This window comes from Corythoichthys intestinalis, chromosome 16 (assembly GCF_030265065.1).
Source record: "Corythoichthys intestinalis isolate RoL2023-P3 chromosome 16, ASM3026506v1, whole genome shotgun sequence".
NCBI lineage: Eukaryota > Metazoa > Chordata > Actinopteri > Syngnathiformes > Syngnathidae > Corythoichthys > Corythoichthys intestinalis.
Window position 1 is genome coordinate 19,644,862 of NC_080410.1, and position 27,767 is coordinate 19,672,628.

Below are 27,767 nucleotides of genomic sequence, written 5' to 3' on the forward strand. Positions count from 1 at the left end.
AAAAAAAATCACCCCAAAAATCAACAGTGTTTTTCACGCTTTCATACACGAATTATGATTTTTTTTTTCTGACCCTTACAGGGCACTCATTTAATTCTTTGGCTGCCATTGACTGCGCTCGATGTCCAATCCGTTTTGACTCAAAATGGACTGGACGTTGTCAATGGCACTGAAACATGAGCATTCACAGCCAGTCTTCTCAGTTTAAATGAATTGGATGTCTATTACCATCAATGCCATGTAATGAGCATAGTTGGACTTCTGTGGCAGGGGGGGGGCAAAACATGTTGATGACCTTGAAATGCAGTGTAAGCAATAAAATTTACAAGCTATATGCTAGAATAGTAGCTTTGCCCATGCTCGTACATACAGGCATCCCAGCTTTGTGTGTGTGTGTGTGTGGGGAGGGGGGGTTTGCATGTGCATGTGTGAGCACGCGAGCATTTTTCTGTTTTACCTTGTGGAGAAGTAGATGTCGCATCCATTTTTAATGGATATTCCTGGCTGGAATGCTTATAATAATACGTTGAAAATGACCAGGTTTTTTTTGTTTGTTTGTTTGCTTGTTTTCCATCATTTTTGAAGGGAATTCTAAATCAGGCAGCTTAGGACAGCTATGCTTTTGGCCGAGATCGTCATCCATTGAATATGGTACGCCCGGTGGTGGCTCTGTTGTACAATCAACGTCTTTATTGGTGCAAACTGAAACTCCACTCACCATTTCAGTGGTGCTCTCCTGTGTTTCATGGGCCACATCTTCAATCCTTGGTTCTTGCTCAGTAGTTGTTGTCGCTTTTGAAAGCTTAGGTTTGAAAGAAATTATGTATATCCATCTTGCCTATTCTGTCCTCAGGTGGTTTTGGCTACGCAAAGCAAATGACCTAAGGTGCTAGTGACATGATCTGTTCGAAAAATAATTTTGACCCATTATGTATATATTTTGTCATTTTATTCATTTTTGTTATTTGTTTTATAGCTTTACAACTTTCATAGACAACATTTTACCGGCAAAGTCTTGATTTTAAATTATTTTCTCAGAAAATCAAATACATGCAATGACATATTCGGCCACTCCGTCTATGGTGATGAGTTATATTCTATGAAACAAAAAAAAAAAAAAAAAAAACCCCAAGAACTTTAGAGTGTTACTTAGGGCTGTAACCACCGTGCATTTCTGTTTTCATCCATTCTAATTACGTAAATTAATTAAGTTTTCATTACATTGTATGAGAAGTATATAGAAAAAAAATGTATACAATAATGAATCATTATTAAAAAGATAAATACTACTATTTCATTTTTTTAATGACCAAAAATGGTCTGTGTCAAAAAAGGCCACTTGCTCTAAAGGGTTAAAGGTCTTCAGTGTCAACTTTTACATAGCTGTCCACTTTAGTACCTCAGTGAATTACTGTAGAGACCACTGTTCCTGAAAGGGTTAATAGAACAATAATAGAGTGTTTTGTTATTCTTTAGTTCTTGTGTTTTTTTTATGCTCCCCGTGCTAATGAATGAGATCAAAGTTAGGGAAGAGACAATGGTATGTCCTTAAGTTGGTGTACAGTAGTTGGAAAAAAAAAATAGAGGAAGTCATTTTGCAGGTAGCACACGCAATTCTGATATTCTTGAGTTCCCTGTGTAGCATTTGCATGTTCTTCCTAGGATTGTGTGGAATTTCGCCGATTACTCTCGCTTCCCTCATTTAAAATAAATAAATAAATAAACATTAACCAAAGTCTCAAAATTGTCAGTCAATTTGAATGTGATTTGATTGGAGAGAGGTCCAGGGCGCTACTCTTGCTTACTACCCTGACAAGGACAAGCAGGTATTTCTTAACTGAAAGTACATACATTTTATGAGATAAGCATCTCATTGCTCCTCATTAGGGTGTCTGCCTATTCCACCATACTTGGAATTAGTCGTGCCAGATTTCACACTCCCACATTTCACATTCACACTATAGTTAAATCAGAGATGCTTGCAATGCTGGTCTCCTGCAAAGGGAATGAGGGATTACTGGACGTCATCAGCATGTATCAAACCTTGAATGCAGTTGAGGAAGATAATTCAATTAAAAGAGGAAGAGAATAAGATTTTTCAGTATGAACTAAGGTATCTCCACCCTGAACAGCCATATGTAACACCACATCACCCAGTCCAATATTCATTTACAAGTAATATACTATGTGCAATACTTACTCAGTGCAATATTCAATGCCTCACTGTCAACTTCTACTTAACTTCTATTCACACATATTTATGTGCAATACTTATTTACATGCAATATTAATGTGCAATATTCAATGCTTTCACTGTCAACTGCTGCTACTTCACTTCAATTATTTGCACTGCCTGAGCATAGGACTACCTCATAGATATTTTATATTTATTTAGATTTTATACTTTTATTCTTGCAAGCCACTTTCGAGATTTTTACTTGTGCAATATTCAGTGCCTTCACTGTCAACTGCTGCTACTTCACTTCAATATTTGCACTGCCTGAACATAGGACTACTTCATACATATTTCATATTTATTTCGATTTTATACTTTTGTTCTTGTAAGCCACTTTTCGAGATTTTTAGTTGTCTTGCACTGTAAAGGGAGATGCTCCAGTTTCATTGTACAATATAGCCCACAATGTAAACAAGTCATGACTTGAGTTGATGAGAGAGGTCCATTGTCTACTTTTACCAGAACTTGTACTTTAAGTTCTATTGTTATTTGCATCTGACACTTGAGCTCACATACCTTTTCTCATTAACTCACCAATTTAGGATTATGATGTGTCAACCCAAGCAAAGATCAACTACGGAGTATTTTCTAATTAAATCTCACTATGAACAACCATATGTAAAACCACATCACCCAAAGTCCAATATTCATTTACATGCAATATACTATGTGCAATACTTACTCAGTGCAATATTCAATGCCTCACTGTCAACTTCTGCTACTTAACTTCTATTCACACATATACTATGTGCAATCCTTATTTACTTGCAATATTAATGTGCAATATTCAATACCTTCACTGTCAACTGCCGCTACTTCACTTCAATTATTTGCACTGCCTGCACATAGGACTACCACATACATATTTTATATTTATTTAGATTTTATACTTTTATTCTTGCAAGCCACTTTCGAGATTTTTACTTGTGCAATATTTAATGCCTTCACTGTCAACTGCTGCTACTTCACTTTAATATTTGCACTGCCTGAACATAGGACTACTTCATACATATTTCATATTTATTTCGATTTTATACTTTTGTTCTTGTAAGCCACTTTTCGAGATTTTTAGTTGTCTTGCACTGTAAAGCGAGATGCTCCACAGTTTCATTGTACAACATATATCGCTCACAATGTAGACAAGTCATGACTTGAGTTAATGAGAGCGGTCCATTGTCTACTTTTCTCATTAACTCACCAATTTAGGATTATGAGGTGACAACCCAAGCAAAGATCAACTACGAAGTATTTTCTGATTAGATCTCACTATAAACTCTTGCAGACCAAAAACGGTGAGAGCTCATAATCCTTCATTCTGAAGCTGATCAGGTTTTGTTTATGCCTTATAGTGCATTTCAATAATTTAATTTGGGCCCACTGCCTCTCTCACTCCTCTCCCCACTGTTACGCCGGCTGGGTTGCACAGCACGCCTTCAACACAGCAGCTTTTTCAAATTTGAGGCTTGCGTCGCTGGGCCAAAAGCCACAAATTACCCCCCTCTAGCAGTAGAGAATTAGGAACAATTTTGTGTTAGCTATAAAAAAAGGAGTGAGGGAAAGAGAAGTGAGGGGAAAATATAGCTTCCAACAGGGACCACCAACAGAGGCAACATGGGATGAAGAGCCCAACTGTTTGGGTGGCTGGGCGGTGCTAGAAAAGAGCCTTCAATCAATCATATCATATCACATCTATACATCGAGTAGCACAACCACTATCAAACGCATAGGTTTGAATTATTGCAGTAATATTGCTGTTACAGGGTGCTTGCACGCCTGTTAACTTTACAGTTCCTTATGTTCTTGCAGCAGGCCAAGCTCTGGCCCTTGGAACCCTAAGCATCATATCCACAACCAACATGAGGTGACAATCTGGATTTTCATTCTCTCTTTCAAACAGGGTGGCATTTTCAATTTTCCTCCACTACGTGGTTGGTCCTTAAATCTGAACATTAATGTTAAAAGGCTCTTTTTCTTGTTCCTTACAAAGCGTGAGGTTTGGCAAGACCACCTAATCTGCAGTACTTCCATTGAGCAAATCCATGTTTTTCTCATTCTGGCACTACTTCTGCTACACCACTTTAAAAACCATTTTGAGATGCAATACTTTACTGGGAGGAGAAAGCCAAATGTCATAATGGAGAGATAATGTGCAGACTAGAGGAAGAGAGAGAGGGAAGGTTTGCACTTGACTATGCAGTATTCGAATGTCTCCAGATTTCCATGACCATGTCTAATGGACGAGGTCGACCACTTTGTCTTTCTTTGAGATCCGTCAGAAGGTTAGCGACACCCATTAGGCCATACACCGGCTGCCATCACACTGTACAAGTGCAACAACAGCAAGCGTCTTTATCCTCTGACCTCTCTCTGATGCATGTTGATTGTACTTCCTGCTCCACTTTTGATTAAATGACGGAGTTTTAACTTTTTGTTTGTGGGGCTAATGGCTCTAATTTAGTGAAATAAGTGGTTTAGGGGCTGCAGTGCGGGTGGGTGACATCACACTCTCGCTGCCTTTGATCAGGTGAAGGTCGTCAAGCGAATGTTTCTTGCTGGCTGTTGCTGTAAATAGTGGTTTTCGGCTCTGAAATATCTGCGCACCAGTACTAGCATGTGGAATCATTTTGTTTTCATTATTATTATTATTATTTACTAGCAGTGTTGTCACAGATTACTAGAAAAAGTAATTTAATTACTGATTACTAATTACTAAAGGTGTGCATCGGCACTGCCCTCACAATTCGATTCAATTACGATTCGGAGGGCCACGATCCGATTCGATTCGATTCCGAGGGTCACAATTTGATTCGGTTCGATTCAGCAATGCATCGCGATGCATTAAAGCCTGGGATGCATTAAAATTCTAAAGCAAAGCATATTTTTCGTGAATCATGAGGCAACACAAGCTGTCAGACATTAAACAACTTTTTATTGGCTCTTGTGTCACTCCTGGTTGAAGTCAAATGAAAATACCTTCAGATATATATATTTAAAAAAAACCCAGATCACAGCATTTAATTAGTGCTTTGAATGAGACCAGGGCTTTCTCTTTTCTTTACACACAGTAGCAGCCTTTCACACAGTGCAACATCTGAACTCCTGTGCAAAATCAGTAATAACAGTCACTGTATTTTAGTCACAACGACCCATCAATAAAAATTCATTCATTCATTCATTCATCTTCCATGCCGCTTATTCCTCAAGAGGGTCGCGGAGGTGCCGGAGCCTATCCCAGCTAACTACGGGCAGTAGGCAGGGGACACCCTGAACTGGTTGCCAGCCAATCGCAGGGCATCAATAAAAATATTCAAGTAAATATTAAAGAAAACGACAAAGAAAATATTGTAGTGCAGCAGCATCTTTATCGCAATATCAATCCAGGGATCAGTTCACTTGCAAACAAAACATCAACTAAATTGCAATGTAGAACAAAAGTAAAATGTAGGCCTAGCTCACTATATATGTGCTATAGAGGTTAGATCGGGCCTAAACAATCCAGCCCGACCCGACACGGCATGGCCCGCTGGTATTGAAGGGCCCGAGCCCGATCAATTAACTAGATTTGCAGGCCCAGCCCCAAAAACCCCATTTTTTTTTTTTTTTTTTTTGGAGTGACGCGGAAAAAAAAACCGCAGCAGCAGCAATTTATTTTCATTTCTTCGAGTTGGCAGAAAAAAACGCAAGTTTTCTTAATGTTTAAATAGTCTACATACTTTTATGATCATTATAAAAGCATTTACACAACGTAATAACGCTGGGAAAGTTTAATATATAAAAAAAAAACAAAAAAACTTGGGTTTTGCAGACACACAGAGGAGAAGATTCAAAAGGATCACATTTGTGTTGCCTTTGTGTGCATAAATAAAAGTGTCCTTCGTAACGAATTCTCAGTTGGCAGAAAAAAACGCAAGTTTCCTTAATGTTTAAATAGTCTACATATTTTTATGATCATTATAAAAGCATTTACACAACGAAATAACGCTGGGAAGGTTTAATATAAAAAATTTTAAAAAACATGCGGGCCACGGCGTTCATGTGCGTGCACAAGCAAATGCACAATACAGAGAGCCTGCTCTCGGTTTTATCCCTTTTTTTTTTTAAAATAATTTATTAGTCCGGCGCGGCGGCCCGACCCGACCCAAACGTGAATGCTTAGCATTTTGGGCACGACCCGACCCGACCCGACCCGAAATTCAGGTAGGGTTGGGCCCAAAATGTAAATCGGGTTCGGGCACAACATCTAATCTCTAAGAGATAGGACATAACATAACAATGGCTGAAGCGGAGAAAGAGGGAGCGAGAAAGATTATTGATGCACCTAAGAAATTGAAAGCAGACATCTGGAGACATTTTGGCTTCTACGAGGTTGGTGAGAATCTTGACCAGAGTAATGCAGCGTGTAAAAAAATGAAACATGAGAATAATAATAAAAATGAGGAAACAAAATCCGTTGCATCACATCAATTGCGCAGGGAACATTTTTGAACGCACTTATATATTTTAAAATGCGCTGAATCGATTCGGCTTGTTGCACGCATCGAATCGAATCGTCCATGCCCCGCATCGGGATGCATCGCCGCATCGATTATTGTTGAAACCACTACTAATTACACCTCAAAAATGTAATCTAGTTACTTTATTGATTACTTTATTATCAAAGTAACTCATTTATTTTAAAAGTAATTTAATCATCGAGTTGGCGGGGGGGCGGGGGGGGGGGGTGTTTGCATTACTCGATGGAGTTGATTTTAACCACCATTGACTCACACTAGCTTAGCCACTCTGGAGCCCTGAAACTAACAAATAATCGAGAAACTGCATGGAATTTGTTGAAATCAACTCCACCGACTGATTAAACCCCTCTAACTCGAAGATTAAGCCCAATGTCAAAAATTCGGAACTTCGGGTTAGGGTTTAACAGCATATCAGTGCCAATGTCAAACAATGCAAATTGACTGCTACACAATCAACAACACACAAATAAATTGCACACTGCAATAAACACAAAGGTGGGGGCGGATGCGAATGTGCGCGCACAACCTGGAAGTATGCCGAACACAACCGTGGTCAGTTTGGCAACAAAACGTAGCGGCAACTTAGTGTTACTGACAACACTGTTTATTAGACGATAATAGATGTCCAATCATTTGGATCTTCTAGACCAGGGTTCACTAAATCCGGACCTCGGTGCCACTTTTCCTGTCGTGTTTTCCATGTCTCCCTCCTCCAATACACCTGAATCAAAATAATCAGGATGATTATCAGGCTTCTGGAGAGGTTGCTGATGACATAATCATTTGATTCAGGTGTGTTAGGGGAGAGAGACGTGGAAAACACGACATGAAAAGTGGCACCGAGGTCCGGATTTAGTGAACCCTGTTCTAGACCCTCTGCTGTGAATTGAAATGAGTTGAGACAACCTTTCATTTTCGCCTAGGATGGTGGCAGCGATTAACCATTCATTCAATCACTGGCAACCCTCCCACTTCAAATGGATTGGACGTCAAGCGCCATTAATCGTAGCCAACGAGTGGATAAAGTGAATAATCTCAGAATTAAAATTTTCTGATGTATAATATACATACCTGTCAACCCGAGGTCGTTGGCAATCATACAGATAGTGACGTATGTCCTTACAAATTGGTGACTAATCTTACAATGTTGTATATAGAGTGCAATATGAAACAAAATTAAAACTCAATTTTTAAAATAATATGAATTTATTGGTAATATTGTAACATGTAACATGGTGCAATCAAAGAACAATCAATATCTTCAGCTACTGTACATCATGATTACTAAAATTTAACAGTGACTTTTGTTGTAATTGTATGTAGCACTTTTGGCGATTTCTATCATGTCTTGATGGCTGCACTTCAGCTCGCAATTCAGTTTGACTTGAAGGTAGTTCGTTAGTGTGTCCAATTATAAATTAAGAAGGTCAATTGATAAAATTAACTTATCGATGCAATCTTTGAGTCAGGGAACATTTCTTTTGCTAATTCCGAGAAGTGATCAGCAATAGTTGCAGGCAAATTGTGTTCAGCAACAAATTGGCAGAATAAAATTTCCGCTTTCGTCACTTTTCAACCCACAAAAAACATAGTAACCTTTGCTATGTTTAGAAGTCATATCATGTTGTGAATCAACTGTTAAAGTTGTTAAAATTGCTCCCGTTTTTGCATTAGTTCCCTTCCGTCTACTTTCGACATGTGAAAGTTTTAAAACTGTTTCATCATTTAAAGATAGATTCAAGTCAAGATTTTGCCGATATATGAGTATTTTAGATAAAAAGATACCTAGGTTCACTGGGAAGGTTCACTACAACAGAGCCTTTCTGAGAAGTCTGCTGCTTTAAAATAGCGGCTGTTTTCCTAACGCCGCCGAGTCTGTCATTTCGCATGTAGTTCTATATGCATGTGATTGAAGGCTGTCAGCTACAGTCAGGAAATATTGGAGCCACCTAGCCTAGCATCGCGTTTGCTACAGCGTCAAATCAAACACTCTTCTCTCTCCGTGTTTCTGACTTTTCTCGCGTCATTCAACCAACGTAGTAACACATAGTAACGCACATTGTCTTGTTGCTGAAACGGTGACAAAATCCGGAGAAAAAAAACGTAATCCACGAAAAACGTACAGATTTTGAACGTACGGCGTACATATTTAAAAACCAGTGTTCACTTTTACAAATTACACCGAAACCATACAACTTGAGAGGTATGAATATAGTGCAGAGAAACGCAAAAAATATATAACGCCAACTCCCCGGAAGTAGATGGAATAGCCAGTATGTGAAGAGCAGGCAGAACATTCTGTGATACTCGCATTTGATTGGCTAAAATAGAAGTTATTTGAAAATGTCTACCAACTGCAATCTACAACTTTTTTCTCTAATGCAAACTTCCAATGCACTTCGAGTTATTTACAAATTCTGAATGATATTTAAGACATTAAATTGAGTAAACAGTTTAAAAGAACAGGGTTAGATTTATTCGCTTTTGACAAAATATATACCGTAATTTTTGGACTATAAGCCGCTACTTTTTTCCCCCCATTTTGAATCCTGTGGCTTATAGTCCAATGCGGCTTATTTGTTGATTTATTTTGGCTAATAGGTAACACTTTATTTGACAGTGGTGTCATAAGGCTGTCATAAGAGCATCATAATTATGGCATGACAATATCATGCGCATTAATGAATGCTTATGACTGATTTCATTAAGCGTTAACCGGCAAATTATGTCACTAACCTTTTTTATGTCTATCTCGGATCTTTTACATCAATTTAAAAGTGAGAAAATTTGCAGGATGACACAAAATGACATCTGTCATAATGATTCATTAAAGTGCGTACGGCACGAGGAAAAAAGACTTAAATAGGATTATTTTGTGAATTAGAATCATATTTTGAGACGATTCGACTATATATAACAATTTAGCAAAGCGCAGATGACGAGAAATTAGTCTTTTAATCTGCTGCTTAGCCACGCCTACCATTATGGGGCTCTAGCGTCCCCAACGGGTGGATGATGTCAGCGGAGTCACAATTTCATCTGATTTAGTATGCAGCCCATTGAGGGGGAATTATTCACAACGAGGAAAACGTGACGAAGAGAGCCGCAGATGTCATTGTTTCAGTATCTCTACTCCAATATTTTTACAGGATATTATCTATAAGTATTTTTCCCCAATAGTAGGGGGGGATGGTAATTGGCGCAAAAACAGAAATTTTAGAATATGCAAACCACCACTTACACAGCAAAACTACATCAAAAATGGGACAGAATCACACCAAAGAATGGGTTCTACTATTAAAAATAACTTCTGCACCCTGCAACTGAAGTTTATGCTGCATATACCACAATAATGCTTATGTCCACACTCAATACAATGATGTCAACCAGGGTTTCGGAGTTATGATGGTGGTGCTGGCCCCAGAGTACAGTGCCAAGCCCTGGAACAAGAACAAGGAGTTCATGATGTTCTTGGAGGAGAGGGGCGCCAAGGCTGTCCTATTCAGCTACAAAGACAGCAGGTTCGGCTGCCTCTCCAGGGCTGCTGCAGTGCTGCTTTACCACTGGCCCCACCTGTGCGAGTTTCTCGCCCTAAACCCCAGCATCAACAACCGCCTTGCCTGTCTGGTGAGAGAGGTGATGGGACTCACCTACCTGAAGCCGGTGCTAGCAGTGTTCGCCTGCCTCGGTGTACACCTGGTGGAACCGTTCTTCGCCCACACCATCAGCCCCAGGGCCACCCACAGCAAACTCAAGCTCTTCTACACCAGCCTGTACAGAAGTATGGACGTCAAGGAGGTGCCTGAAGACTTCTACACCTTCAACAAGCCGGTGTTTGATGGGGTGGAGGATGATCTGTTGGAGGGCGTGAAGCTAAGCTACAAAGAGGAGGTTCTGGAGGCCGTCACGAAGGTGGCCAGGGAGCATGTGGAGGAAGTGACGAAGCTGGCCAGTGTGATGCTGCCGCACATGAGAACTGTGCTGGCCAGGCAGCGGCGGGACTACAGCATCGATGATGAGCGGTTCCCCGCTCAGTACCCAGTGGAGGAGCAAGCTGCGAACGTCGACGAAACCCCTGTGACAAACCTTGCGGCAGAGAGGGCTTGTGGTAAAGTCGACTACAGGCTTCACAAAACCCGCAGCCTCCAGGCTGTCAGCAGGCAGATGATTCTGCAAAGGTGCAAGGAGCTGAGGGAAGACCAAACCCCCAGCTTTAGGGGCTATAGGGAAGCGGCCATGGCAAAGAGGGAGCTGGAGCTCACCTGGACGAGCTCCATGAAGGAGAGGATGCAGAAGGGGTCTGATGAGAGGAGGGAGGCTTCACTGCAACACGAAAGGAAGAAACTGGAGTCCCTGGAGAAGCTGAAGGAGAGCGGTGGGCCCTTCACTTCGGCAGAGGAGGTGGACACCTTCCTGGCCGGCATGACCGCTAACAACATGAAGGAGAAGCAGGAGAGGATGAAGACAGAGATGCAGTACGCGAGAGACACAAGCACGCTCCTTCCCAAGACAGATCCACTCTTCAAGATCAGAAAGACAGATATAAATGGGAAACAGAGAGACAAGACAGCTCAGGAGTTTGGGGAGGCTCTCAAGGTCTTCTTGGGGAGGAAGGGGGATAGGAAGGTGATGGACTACAACAACTTTAAAGAATGTCTCAGCAAGCTCGTGACAGGCTCCTAAAGCCGTTCTGTGAGACATGCGCAGTCTGTTGTTGTGCCTGACTTGAAATACATCGGTTGCCATGCTGTAATAATTCATTGCCTATACCTACCTATGTGTGCATATGCATGCCCATGTTGCAAAAATATACAATGTCAGGGTGCAGAAGTTTTTTTTAATCGCATGATCATTCCAAAGGTACCAATCATCATTATTTTAGGTGCGGAACACGTGATTGAGTGGCAATTTGCATCGGTTGAAGTTGACATTTATCATCCCCCCCTACCAATAGCTAAATAAATGGCATGGTCATGACAAATAACAGTCTTGTGCTAGATGGAATATGAAATAATAAAAATCAATTTATTCAAGACGACATGGCAAAATTACTCCATAATGGTCAAAACTGTCGACTACACCTTTACTGTCGCACCTCCCGAACGATATTTTATGCCACCTAAATCGGGCTTATGTCATTTCCCTTCCCCGGCTTCGGAGAATGTAAAGAAACCAAGAGGCGTGAAAGCTAGCCGACATGCTAACCCTAACCGAGTGATGTTTCAAAGTCTTCGAAGCTGAAAATTACACATAACTAGCCCGGATAATTTCACATGACGACTGGTTTGTCGATTGTCTTCGCTGATCGGCAAACCGCCCGGCAGAGAGCAATTTACAGCCTGTTCCTAGCTACTACGGACAGGGGAGCTCGCAGGGGAAGCAGCTGGACAATGAATGCTGCCAATCAATGACAATGACATGCCAATCCATGATCAAACGTAAGTAGTCCTTTATTTAAAGAAAATTTGTACTGTTTACTTTGTAATCGCTGTATTCGCGGCTATTTTTAACTCAAAGTTGCAATTTCTGATCGGTTGGAAAATTTGACAGAACACCGGGCGCATGAAGAGGGGAATAAGCCGAGTATAGTTGCCTCCCGACGGGGGTATGTGCAACAAGCCGCCGAGGGGGCAAGGACCGTGTCAGCCAAAAAATGCAAGCCACCTACATATGAAAATGATCCCAGTATTTGACATAATATAAAACACAATGTTTACTCACTTCCTGATAAGTCCAATGGTCCCACAGTAGTAGGGCTTGTTTTGGCCAATATCCACCGGTGAATGGGTACCTTTTGAAATCCCAGAAAGGCGCACACACCTTTCCCTCTTACAGCAAGATTTTTCTGGCGTCATGCGAAAAATAAACGTGTTAATCCGCAAAATCAGCGGAATCCTTAGTCCTTCTCATACAACAGTACGGCTGTATAGTGAAGAGGACTCCTTCCTCCGTACACGTCACAGCGCCCTCTTTCTCAACTCGAGACTGTTGCCGGAAGTCACTCATTTTCATGGCGCGGGACTACCAAAACTAAATAAATATAGCGATCGCTTCCACACACATCCAAGCAGTCCATTTCATTCAGGAGCAGAAAATACCGCATGTATTATGAAATAAACATGCTTTTTCGTGTCACAGGCACTTTAATGCTTATGTCATAATGATAATGGTCTTATGACAGTCTTATGGTGCCACTGTCAAATAAAGTGTTACTAAATACCATAACTAGCAATTAATGATATTTATGTTTATGATATTAATAATAATTATGACATGAGACTGTTATGAGCATTAATGAATGCTTATGACAGATGTCAATAAGTGTCATCTGTCAAATGTTGTCACTAACTCCATTTATGTCCAGCTCAGATCTTTTACATCCATTCAAAAAAGAAAATTTGCCAGATGACACTAAATGGCATCTGTCATAGGCATTCATTAATGCTCATTACAGTGTCATGTCATAATTATGAAGGTCTTATGACAGTGTTTTATGACACCGCTGTCAAACAAAGTGTTAGCTGTTAATATCTTTTGATGTAAATATCCCATAATACAGTGAGGACAGCCGCGGTTTTTAGTCTAGTGCGGTTTATCATTGAAGAAATGCCGTTTTCGTGTCAAATTTGGTGGGTGACGACTTACAGTCATATGCGCCTTATAGTCCGAAAATTATATATTTTTTAATGCTGTATCTCCTGAAGAAGAAAAAAGTCGAAGACGCTGAAAGATGTGAATCTTATCCTGTACAAAGTGATATAAAAAGGAATGTACCAAGTACAATGGATAAATATATGGGAAGAAATATCTCTACGCTCTATTTTGTTCAGTTATTCTTAGATAGTCAAACCACTAAACCTTACTCTCACAGGTAGAACCTGAAGTTATTACCAGGGGTGAAAGTGGGCCAGAACGGTCAGGAACGCAGTTCTGGTATAAGATTCAGGGCCAGAACGCAGTTCCGGTATAAGATTGTTGGCTGGAATGCTGTTCCGGTATAAGATTCAGGGCCAGAATGCTGTCCCGGTACACAGTGCTTTGATTCAGGAAATATGACGGCAACTGTCAAAACACTATGTTTACCAAAAAAAAAAAAAAAGCTAAGCTGCCACACATGCATTTCATCTCCAAGAAGAAAGCAATCTACCAATATCAGATTTACATACACAAGTGTTGAGAACAAGCATAATAAAGTCACAAAAAAGGGCAATGCAACATAAAATGGACCAAATCTTTAAGAGCAACGAAAGAATTGAGGAAGCTGATTATCATATTTAGTTTTATTTGCTCTTATGTGCACTTTGAACTTATATTAGTTCATTTATGTTAGGCTACTTATTCATTTCCTTATGATTTAAAAAAAAAGTCAATGTTTGTGTGATCTTCAAAATATATTCCATTTCCCTCTGCATCATATACAGTAAGTCATTTGTACTTATTTTTGTGAATGTACAGTATATTACTTATATCTTTATTATATAAAAAAACAAAGAGTAAAGGTTTTCTGAATGTATGTTACTTATATCTTTGTTATTAAAAAAAGTAAATGTTTACATTAAATTTAATTTTAATATAAATTCCTATGTTCTTAAGTAGTTAAAATTAAGATTTGGCATTTAGTATGTGAGGAAATGAGGGAAAATAAAAATTAGGAGATGGAGGTTGGGGTAGTTTCTGTTTTTGTTAACTTTTATTTTGCAAATCATTGAAAAAATACAATTTTGAATGAAAATCAATTTTGTATGTGTTATAGAAATAACTGCTAAAACAGTTTTCTTTGCATTTCAGTAGTTTAAGAGGTTTGACACCCCCCACCCCCCCCCCCCAACCCCCCAAAAATGGAATAAATAAATAAATAAATAAATAAAATTTATTGCTCCGTGGCAACCTTCACGTCGGGGAGTTCAGGCAAGACATTCTAGCCACTTTCACTTCTGGTTATTACTAATGTTACTCATTTATTGAACATGTCTAAAATTGGAGATGTATGTTTTTGCAAATGAACTCTTCAAGTCCGTTTGAAATCGTTTGGTTGCTACAGCAGCAGTCAACAATTTCCACATGAACATTTTTAAAGAAGAAGATCTCTCCGCAGTATAACCTTGAATGCAATTGTGTTTACTGGAGCGATGCATTTCCTTTGGGGATTGGCTCAAGCAGACAAACCGCAGCTTGAGGGTTAGGAATATAATGTCTAAGAGGTTTATTTGGAAATTATTGAATTATACTGAATACCAAGTATTTCAAGATGTCATGGACAAATGATTCCTTTCCAATGAAATGCTTCTCTTGGTTTCTCCAGACCATTGACTTGCTTTTTTGTTTAACTCTTTGCTTGTCTTTTTCTCCGGCATACTTGCCTCCTTGATTTGGTTTTATTGTCCCCTCTAACCTCATGCTTCAGATCTCCCCTCTCTCTAGTTGCTCCCACTCCCTCTGAGCGCGTGGCTAAGGTGTGAGATCATTCTCCTTCTGGGTGGCTTTCCTGTTATATGTCACTGTCATATGTTGGCACTGACGCTTGAGGGGGGTCCCCTTTTCCAAAAACACACCGCATGCCACGTCACTACCGACCAAGAACAATCGATGCCTAGGCACGAGACTGCAGTGGGTGCACTAGTGGAATTATGTGTTTTAATGGGCTTGGCAGGTTAACGCAGACTGGTGAAAGAGTGAAAGCACAGGGGGGTTGCGGCAATAATGGTGGGGGGAAAGTTATAATTGAATAACTCCACTGAGTTTTCTCTGGCAATTGAGAGGCTTTTGGAAGTTCAGCTTGCATCTGCCTCAGTGGAAATGTGAGGGATTTATTGATGATAAGTGCAAAACCACAACACTTCTTTGCATTCACCAAACTCTGATTCAACAAATTAACTGCATGAAACACTAAACCAAATGTAAATGCATCAGCAGCAGCCGGCTCCTCACAGGATAAATATTTGAGGATAATTTATTCCAAACTACACATTTCAACCTTTGAAACAATACAGACGCAATGTTTTTCCTGCTGCCTGAACCTGCAGGGGATGTCCCACAATGCATCACTCTCCCTTGTGGCTCCCAAATGTGGAAGCATAGAGCGGGGAAGGCGGCGGAGAGTACTCCACCGATGAGTTTATTTTGCCTGTTTGGGTTGGCGGCGGGTGGCAGGCTGGTACGGCCGCAGCGCTTGCTATGAATGGGACCGCGTCGACTCACTTTTCCCTCATGGATGACCTCCACGTCAGAGGGAGGATCACACTCGGGATAAGTCAGAAATGTTACTGTCCACGTGGAAGTGTGCTGGTGGCAAAAGAAATAAATCGAAGAATAATTGTTAAGGAACTACACGGGTAACACTTTGATAATAAAAATAATTAATTCATTAGCTGCCAATGACCCTAACGGTGTTAGGCCAAGCATATTTGCTCTAAAAATGAATTGGTTTCAAATTGACCATGCAGTAACTTTGGCATATTACCATTTACAACACTTGCTTCAGGGCCTACTGTTATAACTAAAGATGCCAATCGAGTCCGATCACGTCATTTTCAAGGTATCGGAATCGGCAAAAAAATATCGGACATGCCTTTTTTTCATAAATATACAGTATATATTATTTTTAAATCGTTTTCTAATTGTATTTAACGTTACAGACAAAATGTCTTACACTCATCCAGAGTAGTTTTGGCTTAAAGTAGGGCTATCAAATTTATTGCGTTAACGGCAGTAATTTAAAAAAAATTATTTACGTTAAATAATTAACGCATGCGCTGCACGACCCACTCAAGCATTGTCGCGTTCAATCTATAAATATGCCGTTTTACCTATAGATAGCGCTAAAAGGCAGCGTATAATGAGTAGAGAGAATTTTGACAGCCTTTGGAGCCATTTTTTATGTGGATAAAGCCTTACAATACCTCTCTCAGCAATTAAAAATAACGTGAGAGGCAATGTGGGGAAGAAAGGTAATAGTTGATCATTTTCTTAACACCCTATGTTCTTTCCCAACGCAGAGAAGATATATCAATTGGTGCCCCCACACACAGTCATTGTTGCACTTCCCATCATGTATTTGGGCAGAAGTTAAATGGCTGCAGTATCATTTACTGAAAGCTCAACAAATACACTAGATGGCAATATTTAGTCACAATATACAAAGTCACATTTATCCTTTAAGAATTACAAGTCTTTCTATCCGTGGATCCCTCTCACGGAAAGAATGTTAATAATGTAAATGCCATCTTGAGGATTTATTGTCATAATAAACAAATACTATTATTATTATGTACTGTATGTTGAATGTATATATTCGTCCGAGTTTTATTCATTTTTTTCTTAATGCATTGCCAAAATGTATATGATCGGGAAACATTATCGGGAATTATTGGAATTGAATCGGGAGCAAAAAAAAAAAAGCAATCGGATCGGGAAATATCGGGATCGGCAGATACTCAAACTAAAATGATCGGGATCGGATCAGGAGCAAAAAAACATGATTGGAACAACCCTAGTTATAACTGTTTTAATTTTATTTAACAAATTAACTGATTGGCTCCCAAAGGAATACGCGTCTAATTTACTTAGCCCTTCCCGGTCAACAACGCTGAAAACTGATCATTCAGTGCCAGCGATCCCAGTTCAAATGGATCTGTTAATGGTTCAAGTGACTGGAGGGGTTTCACTTCTTGTCTCTACATTATACTCTAAAAAATACATATGCACTATTTCAACTTTTAAATAGGTATTTTTCATTGTACATGGCGGAAAACACAGACAAGACTGAAAAAGCAGTTTCTGCTCTTGCACTCCTCTTTAAAAGAAACTACTGTATTTTAAGCCAAAACAACTGTTGTGTTTGATAGAACAGTATGTCTATATGCTGCCATAGTAGAATCATGGCACATTAAGCCCCCAAACTATTTTTAATTTGTCCGTTTTACCCTGAAAACCCCCGTTTACAGACGTCGCGCAACCACTTTTGTTTCAACCCAGCCATAAAACAAAGTTAATTAGTTATATTTATAATTCAAAATGTCTGTCGTTTTTAGCTTAGAACCATTAATTGATGTCTCATATTTCGTTTAAAAAAAAAGACTTTAAAAAAATTATTCACTCACATATTTTAAACTTTTAAAAAAATTATGCCACAATGAAAAAAATGGCGTCTGTAAAAAAGTCACGGATACCTACCTCATAACTATCGCTTAATTGTATTTTTTGTTTGTTAGTGTCATATTTTCTCCGATATGCAAGATGATAAATAATCGATCCAAACAAAGAAAAATTGGAAAAAAAAAAAAAAAAAAAAAACGTTTAAAAGAGTAAATATATGAAAAAGAAAATCTCGACCACACCTTAATGTCTGCGATTTCTGCATCGCAACCCTTGTTATATTACTATGTTTCACCCATAAAATCCCCCCAAAAATCCAGCTGTGGCCACTCACAGCTGTGTCTTGACACTCAATGATACATGCTACATGGAGTTTTGGATCGATACAAGGTAAGTACGCGATAATATCTCGTTAAAGTCATGGTGTCTGTAATTCCGCTTTCGCGTACTCTCACCTCCAGATAGAGTTTTGCCGTTTAAAAACCTTTTTTTTTTTTTTTTTTTTAAATGCCCTCCTGTTCAAAATTTTCTTCCCCCAGAAAATTGAGATTTTAAGCTTTCTAATGAGGTATTACACATGCATATCAGACAATTTTGAAAGTTGGCTAAATTAGTGGTCTCAGAGCAGAACTTCAAGTCACCTGAGTGTTTTCTGCCATTTACACATTTGTTTTATGTTTTTACACATTACTGAATCCATTGTTGTATTTATCATGTAAGAGAGTCAATTGAAACACTAATGAAAAAGCATTGCTTAATATATATGTAACGTGATTGCACAAATTGTATGATTTTTGTCCCTCTGAGGTTGCCATACACAGCAAAATTTGCTGAGTTGATTTTTTGGGTTTAAATTATATTTGAGTTCATTGGTGTTGATTTGGGTCTCTTTTTAACACTAGCTGTGTTAAAATCGCTCTTGGCGCAGTGTCAATTAAATGAGTCGAACACAGACACCCCTGGCAGAGTTAAATTTCCTAGCAGAATTAATCAGCCACACCCAGTTTAAGTGCACATGTCAGAAAAACAAAGCAGGCCCAAAGACTTGTGGGTGAAGTGACACCACAACTGTAAGTAGTGTTGTCTGTAAATAGCTGGAGTGTGTTCAGTTGAAAAAGCACATAATAGTGAGCCTGACTTCTATACTTACTTAAGGGATGCAGAGTCCCTCCGTTACCTATTGCGAGTGCAACAGAAGGGTACAATTGCCAGTTAGGCCCATGTTCTGCACTGATGTCCCCCACTCATCCAGAATATTAACAACATCACAATGAATATTTAAAATTAACACGCCTATTGAAAGAAAGCAAAAGGTTTTGCAAGTAAAAGGTTTGAATAGGAATTGGATTAATAAGCTACTTGTTCAAGTAGTTTATTAAGTCCTAAATCATTTTGGCGTTTTTCATTTAATGACATAATTAATAGTTACTTAAAGCAATTGTGTGTAACCACTTGAAATAAGGTTCTTACATCAACAGTACGTTTCTTTTTTTTTTCTTTTTTTTTTTAGTGTGGTTACACGTTTTGCATGTAAAAAGTTTGAATGGGAATTGCTTAACTTGTTCAAGTAGATTATTAAGTCTTACTTAAATCATTTAGGCATTTTTCATTTAATTACATAACTTAATAATTAATTAAAGCAGTTGTGTGAAACCACTTGACATAAGGTTCTTGCATAAATACCATGTTTAATATTTTGAGTGTACCATAATAATCTTCCCATCATGTTGCAAAGGAATGCATTTGGTTATCATCATTTTTATTTATTGTTCTTGATAAATTAGTTACCATGGATGACATTAACCCTTTATAGGGCACTCGTTGAATGGCTTTGATGGCGTTAGAGGTCCAATCCAATAGGAAAGAATAAATTTGTCCCTACCAGTCAAAATGGATCGAATGTCTAGCGCCATCAAAGGCACTAAAAATATGAACATTCACAGTCAGAACCCCTAGTTAAAATGAATTGGACGTTTACCATTGTCAATGGCGCAGCAGCGTCCAAAAGGGCGTCAAGAAAAATATTCAAATAATATTTGATGATAGCAGTATTCAAAAAATTATACAAAACAATAAAACAAAAGAACAACAAAACCGTTCGTAGTAAGTCTTCAAATAATAATGAAATAATTTTTCTAGTGTGCCTTCTGCCCGTTTCACTTTTTCCTGTGATGCGATAATTTCAGCACAGACCCTAGTCTAACCACCCACCCTAAGTTCATATGACTTAGTGCTAAAGCAAAATTATACTGTATCATTAGCCAGGCTGTTGTTTTAGAAATATTTTCAGTATTCAGCCAGCTGTGGATTAGTTTCAGTTAAATTTACTCCCCCTCCCATTTTAGAGAAATTTGGACAAAGTGTATTGGGGACTATAATTGTCTTGCTTATTTTCATGTGATGTTAACCACTTTTACCTTGTGTTAAATTGTGCTTTTCAAATAAATTTGCCTTGCCTAAAAGTGCCAAGGTTAATTAAATAAATATACAATTAAATATGCAATTAATAATTTCAAAGTTCTGTGGTACGGGGGACTAATAGTGCCACAGATTTAAATGCAAACATTTGTTATTAAATGTGTCATTAATTCATTAAAATGGCGATCACGTTCATGTAAAAAATATTCAATTTTTTAAAAAATTCTTTGCTATCATATGTTATTTAATTAATTATTATTGGATAGTCCTGTGTAGTCGCAGTGCTTCAAGAATGTATTTTCTTTTAACTACGCCCATCAAAGATAGTGGCCGGATCCAATAGACAGGTACAGTACGCTGCAAGAATTTAGGCGCTATTATGGTTATGTCATGCTGGTTTCACAATCAACAGCTATTTGACTAATATAATGTAACATTCCACTTTCTTCTCTTTGTAGATGCTCTTCTGAAATATTTTCCTTTTCTACCTCTGTACATCCTGGGCCGTCTTTCACAGCGAACTTATCCACATCAGCACCATGTCCAAGCCCACCAAGTCCAGGAAAGAAGTACACCTTCCAAAACAACTGTCATATGAAAGTGCAATAGATGCTTTTGAATCAGTGAAAACAAGGTGAGTACGGTTATAGGTCAAAGTGAAAAAAAAAAGTTACATTTTAAAGTGTTCTGTGTGCCTTTATATAGGTTTGTGTGGGTCGGCGTTAATCATATTGTAATAACAATTGTAATTTATTTTATTCTTTGGTTTTTTAAGTGTTTTTTATTGGTGCTTTTGAATAGTTATTAGAGCATTTTTCTTTTAATTTCTGCACTTGTTCGTTGTTGTCTTTTTTTTATATAATAAATTACAAAGAGATAATGTGTTTTTTCAGTGTGAGTGTTTAAATATGTGTGGTGAAAATGGTGGTTGGGGGGGGGGGGGGCAACAAATATACCTAGGGTACCAAATTGGTCAGGAACGGCCCTGTGTACACTAATGTCATATGGTGTAAACAAGCACTTGCCAAATAGCATATTGTTTCTAGAACCATTGCAATTATTGTTATGCAGGTTATGCTATTTCATTATGTAGGACATATAACATTAGAGGATTTTATTGACAATTAGCCATCAGATTAAAACTGGGGCCAACCCTTACAGTACTTACTTACAGAGATGGTTCTAACTTTTATATTACAAAGTTCATTCAGCTAACTGATATAATAGAACCAGCTCTCGATGGACCTACACAACTGTTATAGTACAACTACGAATACATTGTCCCAACAATAAACCAAAAGATAGCTTTCTTTCAACAACCACATAAAAATCCTTAAGTTCTTCAACATCACTGAAACTACTTTAGAAATACATGTTGTTGAGTAATGCCTAGTTTATTTTGTCTATCCCAGAAACAAAAAAGAGAAACAACAACAAAAACAATATCATCTGCTTCTTTAGAAGTAGATGATATTCTCTTCTGGAATGAGTTAGTATCGCTCATATTGCAGCTATATGATTAAAACCAGCTCAAGTTAAACGCAATGTAAGATGAAATGAGATGTTAACTGCAATTGTGTTAAAAAGAAAAAAATGAACTCATCCACAACACACTTGCACACAAGCTTAGTGCGCTTAACTTGCTTATTTTATCAGGTGCACCGGTTTCTCCCCCTCCAAACAACATGACTCCCACTCCCCTCCCCAGCTGCCAATCAGTCATTCAACAGTGTTATTCTGCCTGTTTCTCTTTTCATCTCCACCACAACCACAAGCTCATGCTTTATGGGCGAGAAAAAAAAGATCTTTTATTAATTGATATTTAATCCATTTGCTACCGTTGACAGCGAAAGACGTCCAATCCATTTGAAGTGGGAGGGTGGCAGTGAATGAACGAATGTTCATTCGCTGCCACCTTCCCATTTCAAATAGATTGGACGTCTACAAGTGATAAACTAATTTAAATTCACAGCAAAAGGATGAAAAGAGACACACGATTGGACATCTATCAATGGCTACGACTACTATTAACACTGACATTTACTCCTACTCTTCATTAGTCACCATGTTTGACATAACATTTGCTTGTGACAAATTTGATCTACGACTAGAAATACGCCCATTCTAATTGAGACGTTGTGAATTTATTAGCCCTTAGATTTCCAATCAGCCACATTTTGGTTGCAGAAGTGGCTGATGTTAATCTTATAATTGATGCACATTAACCACAGTTCTTCCTGGACTGTTAAGAATTAATACGATATTTGGATTCGACACAAAGAGGGGAAAAAAATACTGGAATTAAAAACAGATTGGATTAGACTTGCGCTTGGAGAGGTTATGGGAACCGGTGATAATTTTGTCCCCCCTACTTTTAAATTGTAATGTTTAATACTAATTATTGTTGCCTGTTGAATCCTTCTCACTTTCCCAGCCTTTACGGAAAGCCTTTGCGAAGAGTGGCAATTAAAAATGATTTCAGAGTCAGGTTCATTATTCGCCCTCAAGAAACAATCTTGTTTCAACTCCTCAGAGGGTTCCAAATTAATCTCAACAACTCTCATTAGACATATAGTGTGACCCATTAGTCTTGTCCAAGTAGCTCTATGTAGTCATCTGTCAAAACAGACTCAGCCCCAGCATTAAGTAAATACTTAGTGCTCCAAAATCTGTTTATTTTACTGTCTTGGTTGACGTATCTTTACTTCTACGCATGACTTAAATAAACCTAAATAATAAATGAGTTAATCAGAATGTATACAGTACTCGCATATACACATACGAGAGGTTGTTTTGCATTTATTTACATAGAACAGACTTATGTGCTAGGTTTAATATGGGTTTTCAAGAAATGCATATGGCGGAAAACATAGACAAGACCAAAAAAGCAGGTCTGCTCTTGCACCCCTCTTTAAAATAAACTGCTGTATTTAAAGCCAAAAGAACTGTTGTGTTTGATAGAACAATATGTCTATATGCTGCCATTGCAGATTCGTGGCGCATTAAGCTCCCCAACTATTTTTAATTTGTCTTTTTTACCCTGGAAACCCCCGTTTACAGATGTCGCGCAACCGCTTTTATTTCAACCCAGCCATAAAAAGGATGTACGTAATTATATTTATTATTCAAAATGTCTGTCATTTTTAGCTTAGAATTATTAAATTATGTCTAATATTTCGTTAAAAAAAAAAAAAAGACTTAAAACAATTATTCACTGGCATATGTTAAACTTTTTAACAAATTACGTCAAAATGAAATAAATGGTCTGTAAATAAGTCACGGATATCTACCTCATAAATATCGCTTAATTGTAATTTATTGTTATTGTCTCATTTTCCCTGATATGTTAAATGATCAATAATAGATCCAAACAAAGAAAAATTGGAACAAAACACGTTTAAAAGGGTTAATATATGAAAAAGAACATCTCGACCACTCCTTGATGCCTATGATTTCTGCATCGCGACCCTTGTTATATTACCATGTTTCACCCATAAAATTCCTCAAAAATCTGGCTGTGGCCATTCACATCTGTGTCTTGACACTCGGTGATACATGCTACATGGAGTTTTTGGATCGAAACAAGGTAAGTACGCGATAATATCTCGTTAAAATCATGGCGTCTTTAATTATGCTCTCTCATGCTCTCACAGCCAGTTAGGGTTTCGCTGTTTAAATTTTTTTTTTTTTTTTTTTTAAATGCACTCCTGTTCAAAATTCTTCTTCACCCAGAAAATTTATATTTTAAGCTTTCTTTCCAATGATGTATCACATGTGTATATCGGACAGTTTTGAAATTTGGCCAAATTGGGCATCTCAGAGCAGAACTTCAAATCACCTGAGTGTTTTCCGCCATATATATAAATATTTAAATCATAAATTATGGAGCAGGACACCATTATGGTGATTTTTTTTTTTTTTTTGTAATATCGTGATATTGTTTATTGCTCGCTATTTCAGATTGTTCTGTCTCGTTTTGTCTATTTAATTATAGGATTAGAATTCACTTTCAGGTAAATGCAACAATTAGTAAAAGTAAAACTTAACGATGCATATAACTATTTTTGCATTTTCACAATTCAATATTTGTAATGTTGGTTAATGTTAATGTTACAATAGAACTCATGTTCTTGTTGATAATTTTCTGTGCTCTTATTTTTAGAAGAAAAAAATATGTAAACTGAAGAATCAATGCTTTAAATTAAATAAAAATAATCGTTTTTTGTAGTACTCTGAGTTCAAACTCTTATATATACACTATAAATTATATTTTATTCTTTAAGTACATCTTAATTTATGTACTGTTTTATCAAATGATCATTCCATGTGAGTGGGAGATTGTTAATGTAAGGCCTTTACTATGCGCATGCATTGAAATATCAATTACAACATTTTAGCTTTTGTGTTAAAATTAAATGCATACAACAAACAGGCATTATTAAAATCACATTTCAATGTGAGGACTTCTATGTCCTGTCAGTTTATTAATATATAATTATAATTTCACAAAATGAATGCATTTTAAAATCTGTAACAAAAAACAACTGAATTCACTGTTGAGATATTCGTTTTTATTTATTTCCAGGGAAACTTGTCAATTAAACATCGAAATGGTCAAATTAAAGAAAAGAAGAAGGTTTAGATATATTTACAAATGTAAAAAAATATAAGACAACATTTAATTCCGCAAAATTGGCAAAAACGACTTTGTTACCTGAGAAAATTCAAAGGCCTGCGCACACCCAACTTGAGTTTATTCATTGCCATCACCGACGTGTTTAGCTGTCAGCTCGAGAGTTCCACACTGAGAGCCTAACTTGTGATAGTCCTGCTGTAAGGTGACCAGGTGAGGTGAGGACGCTGCTGGGTGGTGGAAAAGCGCCGGGGACGTGAAAGCAGTCACGGGAGTCATTGGGGCGGAATAGGCGGTGCAGTGAGCCGCCGAGAAGGTTTCGATAGCGGGTTGGGACTGCAGGAAGGCCTTGGCTGTCAGGGCGCTCCGGGAGAAGAAGCTGGAAAGAGCAGGCAAGATGCTGCTGACAGGTGGGATGGGTGCGTGATGGTGATGGCGGTGGTGATGTTGATGCATGTAGGGGTAAATATCCAGAGCGGGTAGCTGGAGCGCCGGTGCCCCCAGCCCGTAGTGTCCGTGGGGGAATGCGTGCAGGCCGGGCTCCACGTGATGGTGCTCCTTGTAGCGGAAATGTTGCCGCTTGAAGCGCTTCCTCCTGCGCAAAAAGCTGCCGTTCTCGAACATATCCGAGGAGTTCGGATCGAGGGTCCAGTAGTTGCCCTTCCCGGGGTTCCCGGGCTCTCTGGGCATCTTTATGAAGCAGTCGTTGAGAGATAAGTTGTGCCTGATAGAGTTCTGCCAAGCAGGGAACTTTTCACGGTAATAGGCGAAGCGGTGACTGATAAAATCGCAGATCTCGCTAAGAGTCAGGCGTTTTTTTGGACTCTGCAAAATGGCCATGGTGATGAGGGCGATGTACGAGTAAGGAGGCTTGACCGACGCGGGACCTTTCGTTTTTGCGGGGCTCGCTTGCGGAGGGCTGCACGAGCGCGAGTCGCGCTCCTCCCCGTGAGATGCCACAACATCCGCGGTGCGCTCCAGCTCGATTTGCTCCCCTGCTCCGTTATCTCGGAGCCCTTCGCCCACCACGTCGATAACAATATCCTCCATAACCTCCAAGCCCAATGTCATAGTAGATGTCCACCTGCATGCAATCAGGTGGGAACAAAGTGAGGAAAAAATGAGAGCGCGAGCAAGAGAGAGACCTCCAGTTTTTACGCACGACTCATCTCCATTCACAAAAAGGAAAGCTCTCAAAGCAGAGCACACCCATCACCGCCACCTTCACGAGATCCAAAAACTCTAACCAAACGTTTTGCATGAAACGGAAGAATAAAAGTGCATAAAAGTGCGTGCGCCCTCTGAAGGTGTCCGGCATCATCTGTAGTCCATCGACGCTCTGTCGATAGGTCGGGTGGTGAAGATGATGTCACGCTTCGGTCCGAGGAAGAGGCTTTTGACCAATGAAAAGGCCGGAAAGGTAAAACAAAGATGTCTGGACCAGTCAAAAAGAAGCACTCTCATCATTTGTATATCCATGCCAAGTGATGTCTACGTCACTGGTCCATTCAGAAAAAATAGACCAACGTGCAAGAAAAAAAAAGCCGATTTGAATTCAATGGAGGAATAAAAGATAAAACAAAACATTAAATCAACAAAATTTAATGGTCACAAATGAGACATGTCATTTGATTGTGTCTAATCACATGCACGCCGTAATTTTTGGACTATAAGCCGCTATACTTTTTTCCTTCATTTGAAATCCTGCAGTTTATAGACCAGTGCGGCTTATTTGTTTATTTATTTGGGTTAATGGGTAGCACTTTATTTGACAGCGGCCTCATAAGAGTGCCTGAGGAGCATCATAATTATTGCATGACACTATCATGGGCATTAATGAATGCTTATGACAGATGTCGTTAAGTGTCATCCGGCAAATTATGTCGCTAACCTTATTTCTGTCCAGCTCGGATCTTTTACATCCATTCAAAAGTGAAAAAATTTGCCAAATGACACAAAATGACATCTGTCATAATCATTCACTAATGCTCATGTCATGATTATGATGGTCTTATGACAGGCCTATGGCACCACTGTCAAATAAAGTGTTACCAAATACCATAACTAGCAATTAATGAAACACCTGGAACAGTAACTAAAGAATAATTAGCACATGACATGAATTTTGATTGTTATTGACATCTGCAGCACTGCAATGCATGCTAGGAGGCATGTTGAACGACAACAGTGTTGACAGCAGGTGGCAGCAGAGGTTGACTGTCTCCCCCAAGGGAGCAGTGATGGCCAAATGAAGGTTCTTGAAGCAAAGCAAGCTTTGCAGCCGATTGGTTCATAGCTTCATGTTGGTTCATTTTGTCTTATGACAGTCTTATGCTGCCGCTGTCAAATAAAATGTTACTGGTCATTATATCTTTTGGTATAAATATCCCCATCGGGGGAATTTGACTTTTGGGGCAGGGGGGGCAAAACATGTTGATGACCCTGAAAAGCAGTGTCAGCAGTAAAATTAACTTACAAGAATATTTATAATAATACATGGAAAATTAGTGTTTTTTTGTTTCCCACCATTTTTTAGGGGAATTCTAAATCAGACTGCTTATGACAGCTATAATTTTCGCCAAGATCGTCATCCACTGAATATGGTACCCCTGCTCGTGGTGGCTCTGTTGAACAGTTTGCGTCATTAGTGGGGCAAATTTAAACTCCGCTCACCATTTTGGCGGTGCTCTTTGGCATTTCATGGTCCACATTTTCAATCCATGGTTCTTGCTCCGTACTTATTGTCGCTTTCGAAAGCTTAGGTTCTTCGGTCCCCAGGTGGTTTTGGCTAACCATTGCCAAAGCAATTGACCGTCTAAGGTGCTAGTCACATGATATGTTCGAAAAATAATTTTGACTCATTTTGAAAATA

At 38.8% G+C, this 27,767-nt stretch overlaps 1 protein-coding gene across 1 annotated transcript; it reads right to left on the reverse strand.

Moving 5' to 3' along the window:
* Positions 1 to 25,004: 25,004 nt before the first annotated feature.
* On the reverse strand, positions 25,005 to 26,215 carry foxd7 (forkhead box D7). The gene has a single exon (XM_057817386.1). It carries the CDS (start codon positions 25,964 to 25,966, stop codon positions 25,016 to 25,018), a length of 951 nt encoding a protein of 316 aa, XP_057673369.1. The 5' UTR covers positions 25,967 to 26,215; the 3' UTR covers positions 25,005 to 25,015.
* Positions 26,216 to 27,767: the final 1,552 nt, after the last annotated feature.